The sequence below is a fragment of the Sparus aurata genome, chromosome 17, assembly GCF_900880675.1.
Source record: "Sparus aurata chromosome 17, fSpaAur1.1, whole genome shotgun sequence".
In the NCBI taxonomy this organism is placed as follows: domain Eukaryota; kingdom Metazoa; phylum Chordata; class Actinopteri; order Spariformes; family Sparidae; genus Sparus; species Sparus aurata.
In genome coordinates, this window is record NC_044203.1 from 3,259,079 (window position 1) to 3,266,224 (window position 7,146).

Below are 7,146 nucleotides of genomic sequence, written 5' to 3' on the forward strand. Positions count from 1 at the left end.
TTCCTTCCAGCCTCTGTGATTCAGGCTATCATAGAGGACTGTCAACAGATGCATGACATTAGTCAGTCAGACCTGCTTTTCAAACTCAAAGAAAAGCTTGTAAATCTTGGTCTTGCTGAAACTAACAAAGAGAATGTAATTGATACCCTTAAATGTGAAGATCTTTTTCAGAAAATGCAATACTCAAACACTGAAAACTGACCAGAGGAGGAAAACTGTCTTCAAGACTAGCTTCCATTATGTTGAGCCAAAGCCCATTTGCCTGGGCCAGAACGAGTCAGGCAAGGCGTGTTTTGCGCAATATATCCCTGTCAAAGAGACTGTTGCATCTCTTCTGCAGTCTAACGATTTGGAACACTGGCATTCAAACACCAATGTCAGCTCAGAGCAGGGGCCCGTTGCACAAAAGTAGGATTAAGACATCCAGGATAAGTGACTGAGATGAGCTCAATGAATCCAAAACAAGAGCGTCCAGGCTTAATTGGTTGCAAAAAGACCAAGCCAGGATGAGCAGACATGGATTCATCAAGCCAGGTGAAACCAATCCTGGATAGGTGCGCGCTCACGGCTCCCTCAAATAGACCCCGCCACCGATCACAGATTCACTGATTCACCATGGCAAGTAGAGCGGCTTACTTTTCCTCGCTGGAGGCAGAAATCCTCATGGAGGCATACGAGGAGGTAAAAGACATAATTAAAAAGAAAGGCAACACCGCCACAGTGATAAAGCAAAGAGAAAAAGCTTGGCAAAGTATTGCTGACCGTCTGAATGCGTAAGTAGTGCACAATTACACACTCTCTGCTCCACTGAAACATCACAATTACAATCCAAATAGTTAATTCACATTTTCAAAAACGTAGTTGTACTCTGATTATGAATCAGTTGAATTTTTTATTGAAATGGACTGCAGATATGAGTGAAACTGTGTAAATGTAACTCCATCAGACTGTATAATTCTTTGATAAATAGATGAGCTAATAATAATAATAATAATAATAATAAATAATAATAATAATAATGATAATAATTGTGATACTTCTACTACTACTACTACTACTACTACTACTAATAATAATAATAATAATAATAATAATAATAATAATAATAACTTTAATTTATATAGCGCCTTTCAAAGGACCCAAGGTCGCTTGCTCACTGACTTCATTGAATTTCCTTTTGGGATAAATAAAGTTTCTCTTTTCTTATGTTTGCTCTACGTGTGTGTGTGTGTGTGTGTGTGTGTGTGTGTGTGTGTGTGTGTGTGTGTGTGTGTGTGTGTGATGTAGATTAAACATGACTGGGCCAAAACGGACATGGCAGCAAGTCAAAATCAAATACAAGAACATTCTGCAGTATTAGGGCCCTGACTAATACTTAACAATGCACAAGCATATATTGTACCCAGAAGGTGCCTGCTCACACATTGTTTGTACTGTTTTAGCAGTGAAAAAGAAAACCCACAGACAAGGCACGGGTGGTGGGTCACCAAAAGCTGACCTCACCCCAGCAGAGGACATAGCCTTACAACTAAATAAAGGCAGGCCCGTGTTGGAAGGGATCCCTGGGGGGACAGAGACAAGCATAAGTCCCTCCCAAGATGCCACCCGCTTCATACAAGGTATATTCTTCCATCTCTACATGGGACACAGCCACATTCATAATGAATCCATTTGGACTGTCTGACTTTAGTTTGCCTATTGCCTTGCAGTTTCTGGCAGCACTGTCTCACTGTTAGAGCCACCAGCACAAGCACCAGACGATGCTGATCCAGTGAGTACTCCATCAAAGGCATACTGTAGGCCTGGCATGTCTTGTCCACTGGCTTCAATATGAATCCGATTAAATGTGATCGGGTGAAGGTACCAGTACAGCACCAACAGCAGATGACGGCGATGATGATGATGATGATGAGACCATCTCTCTGGATTCCAGAAGGCATAAGGTATCATGTCAAGCCTGTGAAAGTACTATTCAGTCTACAATGGTGAGGAGTTATCATTTGGAGCCCACACAAATTCACAAAATCTAATTTCTGTAAGAGGACCTAGATGTTGTACGGGGGGAAAGCCAGCCTGGCAACAGAGTGAGTATTAATGGAAGGACACTCCATCGTGGAAAATTCCCTCTGTGCTAATTGTCATGTGTTTACAGAACTCACAAGCTATCAGATAGTTGTATGCCAACCACCTTCGGCGCCAAATACAACTGGCAGATATAGACAAGCAGTACAAGAAGAAAAAAATGGAAAACCTTGCACTGGAGTCCGAAATAAAAAAGAGGACGATTAGAAAATTGAACGTTGAAATAAAAAAACTTGAGCGGGAGGTGACTTATGCCTTCAATGCACACTGTATGCTGACTGTAACACAAATGTATTAATCATTATTCTCCTTTCCTCCCCCAGCTCCAAGAAGATGACACATCTTAAATAAAAAAATAAAAGGTCAATCCTCGTAAAGTCAAGTGAGCCAATAGCCTATATGAAGGCCCAAAATAGTGTGTTCCTTTCTGCTCTGACAATGGCTTGCCCATTCTTGCGAGATGTGGTGGATGAGGAAGCACTTGTGCTCAGGAGAGCCTTCAGGCGAGAGAGGGTCTTCAGGGACCGGTTAGACCCGCTTGCCTTCCCTGATGACCATCTATATGAAAAGTAAAGGTTTTCTGCAGATGGCATCAGGTATCTGTGCAGACTGCTGGGTCCCAGGATTAAACACTGCGTGTTGAGTGTGGAGCAAATTGTTTGTGTGGCCTTGCGCTTTTCTGCAAATGGAGGCTTCCTGTAATCAGTGGGGGTTGCAGAACAGCTGGGCCACAATTTGCTGCACAATAAGGAGTGTGTGTCTGGCTATCAAAGCATTGTCAGATGTCTTCATCTTCTTTCCTGGCCACAGAAGACTCTGTGACATCAAAGAGGAGTTCTATAGGATTGCAGGTAAAATAATCTACAAATTACAGGTCAACTGTTAACAGTCATAGTAGAATACTAATTACTTTGTGTTACAGGTTTCCCTAATGTCATTGGTGCACTGGACTGCACACACATTAGGATAAAATCCCCCTCAGGTGCCCATGAGGCGGATTTTGTGAATAGGAAATCCTTTCACAGCATTAATGTTCAGGTGAACATAACTTTTTGATAACACTGTACATTGCTTGTGATGTGCATTGATTGGTTTAATAGTCCTCATCTTATGATTTCAGATGGTCTGCAATGCTGACTGTCTGATCAGCAATGTTGTGGCAAAATGGCCTGGCCCAGTCCATGACTCCAGAGTCTTTCGGACCTCTGAAATCTATCAGCGCCTATCACAAGGTGAGCCACACAACCCCTATTAATAACCACTTTTTACATCATGGCTGTGTCAAGAATGTCACTCTGTTTATGAGGTTGTAATGATGAGATTTTGTGTTGACAGGTGAATACTCTGGTGTGTTGCTGGGAGACAGGGGATATGCCTGCCAGCCTTTTCTCCTGACACCATTCACAGACCCCCAGGAAGCACAGCAGGCCTACAACCATGCCCATACCAGGACCAGGGTCAGAGTTGAAATGACCTTTGGCCTCCTGAAGGCACGCTTTCAGTGTATTCACAAATTAAGGGTCAGCCCTTTGAAGGCATGTGACATTACTGTGGCTTGTGCTGTCCTCCACAATGTGGCCTGCCTGAGGAAGGAGAGGGACCCCAGAGTGCCACCAGCCATGGACTGGGACAATCCTGCAATCTTCCCTGATGATGACAGTGGTCGACTGGTGAGGGACCAATATGTGTTAAATTATTTTAGTTAATATGCATGCTTTAAATTTAAGTTAAATGTGTCCTGCAGTGGTAGAGACGCATGCTGTGAATTTCAGTTAAATATGTCCTGCAGTGGCAGAGGAATTTGTGTTTTTAAAAAAAAAAAAAAAAAATTTTTAATCTAATTTAAATCTATTTGGCCTCTTATGATGTTTGTGCTGTATACTGTGTGTATACAAGCGTGCAGGGAGGCTACTGCATCCATTCATTTGTCTGTTCATTTGATGTGTATGGATTTGTCCTGCATTTATTTCAGTGTGCAGTCATGCAGGGTGTATACAGACCTTTGAATGTGTATTAATCCTTGTGTTGTATAATATGCTTTGATTCTGTGCTTTCCATCTTGTAGAGTCACTGTGTGACTTCAGTTTTGAAAGGAGCTGAGGGTTTACCTGTTTTGCTTTATCCTTATTCAATAAAGGACCATAATGTTACACTTTGATGTGTATTTATATTTTTATGGGATGTGTATTTTATACGACGGAGTATTAGGGCCACACACAGGAAGAAAGATAAGTCATACATTTATGAGACTGCTTCTTTCTGCGAGAAAGATGCATTTTCTTTAGGGCTGTCAAAGTTAACGCATTCATAACCGTGCATTGTATGATTTACGGCCGTCGGTGGCACCTGTAGTCTTGATCCAGAGGGTGGCAGAAGAATATGAAAGGGAATCAGAAGAAGAAGAAGCAGGGTTGGTGGTTCGGGAAAAACACGGTGGACTGAAAAGCGAAAGTGAAAGGAAATGGAGAAAGGACTTATGAACGGCAAATTCACTTTCAAAACACTGCCAGATGGTTCGGTCGATAGGACAAAAGTTATCTGCACGGACTGTCGACATAAAAGTATTTACCATCGAGTCTCAAATATCATTTGCAAGCCAAACACATGGCAGATGCAGAGAGCCCCCCTCGCCAAAAGCAGACATCATGTTTTGATCCCATTTAGGGTGAGGGGATATTTTTTTACCCTTTTATTATCCTGCATGATTTGAAGTGTTGAACAAACATTTTCATAAAGCAAGCATATTTGTCCTATCTTATGTTGTTAAAAGTATTAAGAACATGAAAAAAATACATTAAGGTACATTTAGAACAGAAAGGAATGTGACAAAACAATTGAGATTAATTTGCGATTAATCGCAAGTTAACTATGTACAAAATGCGATTAATCGCGATTAAAAAAATTTATCGTTTGACAGCCCTAATTTTCTTGCATATTCTTTTTAAAGTCCTGATACTTATGACAATGTGATGCTGATGTGCCAAAAGATTAACTGTCTCCTTGTTTGTGAAACCTATGCTGAAGTACAATTCCACGAAATGCTCCACAGCCCTCATTTTAAAAACTCTCCTCCTCTAAAACAATGGGTTACAATATTATGACTTTATTCTCGTAAATGTATTACTTTATTCACAAAGTCTGTGAATTTTTTTTTCTTTCTCTGTGGCCCTAATATTCCATCATTTTATATATAGCCTTATAGTCTATGGGAAACTGTAAATTAGCTAATGATAGCAACATCATCTAAAATCATAATTTATCCAAAATGATTGAAATTAATGATCACAAATGTTTAAATAATGACAGTGGGTCTAGTTATATGTGATAACAATTTATAGTGGGCAGTGGAATAACTGTTGGTTTCCGTTTGTGGTGACTGCTGACTGAGATAAGGGATGAGATTAAATAGATCCTGGAACTTAGCCTGGTCTGGAGCAGGCTAGCTCCGCAGAATAAATCTCCATGGTAACTTATACCATAACATATCCTACTGCCCCCTATCCCGCTTTTGTGCAACCGGATCACGGATAAGTTGAGCCAGGACAACCAAGATATTCCGGTTGAATCCCTTACCCTAGTTTTGTGCAACGGGCCCCAGGTGCTCAGAGATGTTTGGGATGGCACAAACATTGAAAACAACAAGATGTTTGAGGTGAAAAACTCCTCCTTAGGCTTAATTCTCTATCAGCATGCCTTTGAGGTTGCAAATCCGCTTGGGTCAGGGAAAAAAAACACAAGGTCCTTGCAGTATATGCCACCCTTGCCAATATGTTGCCCCACAAAAGGTCAAACATTGACCACATGCAACTGGTGTTACTATGTAAAGAGCTGGACTTTAAGTATTTTGGCCAAGACCTAGTGTTTGGCTCTCTGATAAAGGATCTAAAAGATCTTGAGACAAGTGGCATCACCAAGCTTGATGGTAAGACCTTCAAAGGAACTGTGTGCGCCATTGCTGGTGATAACTTAGGGTCTCACTGCATTGGAGGCTATACTGAGAATTTCAGCAAGAGCTTACACTTCTGTAGATATTGTGAGATTGACCGTGAGACACTTCTGTAAGATCCTCTGGCCAAGGGCCATACAGAAAATTCATATCAGTCAGTGCGTTTACATGACACTCAAGAAAACCGAATTACTGTGTTAGTCTGACTATGATCGGATTATTAAGAAGCATGTATACACCTTAGTCTGACTAAAATCGGACCGGATCAGATTTCTCATAGTCGAATTAAAGCACCCAGATTATTCGATTGATAGTCGCATTACTCCTGCATGTATACGTTCCAGCGGATCAGATCAGATTTTGCGTTCTGCGCAGGCGCAAGATTTTTCCCCGGGGCCGTGAGCCGGAAGTAGACAGACGGCGGCGGCAGCGGCGTCTTTCTTCCGAAATCACCGCAAGAAAGAGCGCCATTGTGCACCTAGTTTGTGTAATTATCATGTACACCATATACGAAGTGTACAAAGATGTAGCTTCGTTTCGCTCTTCGTACGCCATCTTTTTTGAATGCCGAGGCAGCTGGTGACGTTAAGAGGTCAGCCGGAGGTGTCTCTGTTACCACTAGTTGAAATGGGTACAGCGCCACCTAGCGTACCGGGGTATGACATGCTCCGGCCCAATAATCCCATTTTCTCACCGGCATGTATAATCGGATAATTGCAGTTGTCTGATTGAGTAGCATAGTCGAACTAGTGCTGTAATCTGACTAAGCTGTGCATGTAAACGCACTGACTGTAGGGGTAAAATCTGACTCACTTTTCAAAAAGTTGACTTATTTTCATGTTTGCCAGCCTGGGTTACCTCCCTGCCTTGCCAATGACCTTTTTGAGGGCATAGTTTCCTTTCATTTGGCACTCTACATTAAACATCTTGTCATGGTGGAGAAACATTTCACATACCTTGATTTGAATCGCTGTATTACTCAGTTTAAATATGTTGGTAGTGATGCAGGCAATAAACCCTGTGAGGTGAACCCAGGAGTGGAAAAATTGTCTGGACATGCAGTTCAAAACTGGTGCTTTCTCAGGATGTTACCTGTGTTGATCGGTGACAAAATGGTG

The 7,146-nt window shown here is 41.7% G+C and overlaps 1 protein-coding gene and 1 long non-coding RNA gene across 2 annotated transcripts; both read left to right on the plus strand.

Annotated features, from left to right (window-relative positions):
- Positions 1 to 1,319: 1,319 nt before the first annotated feature.
- LOC115567024 (uncharacterized) lies at positions 1,320 to 2,320 on the plus strand. The gene is made up of 4 exons (XR_003981121.1): positions 1,320 to 1,619; positions 1,710 to 1,771; positions 1,861 to 1,985; positions 2,153 to 2,320. It is a non-coding gene; the product is annotated as an uncharacterized LOC115567024 (long non-coding RNA).
- A 431-nt stretch (positions 2,321 to 2,751) lies between these two features.
- On the plus strand, positions 2,752 to 3,934 carry LOC115567018 (putative nuclease HARBI1). Its single transcript, XM_030393150.1, has 4 exons — positions 2,752 to 2,933; positions 3,005 to 3,120; positions 3,203 to 3,314; positions 3,418 to 3,934. Exons 1-4 carry the CDS (start codon positions 2,768 to 2,770, stop codon positions 3,786 to 3,788), a joined length of 765 nt encoding a protein of 254 aa, XP_030249010.1. The 5' UTR covers positions 2,752 to 2,767; the 3' UTR covers positions 3,789 to 3,934.
- Positions 3,935 to 7,146: the final 3,212 nt, after the last annotated feature.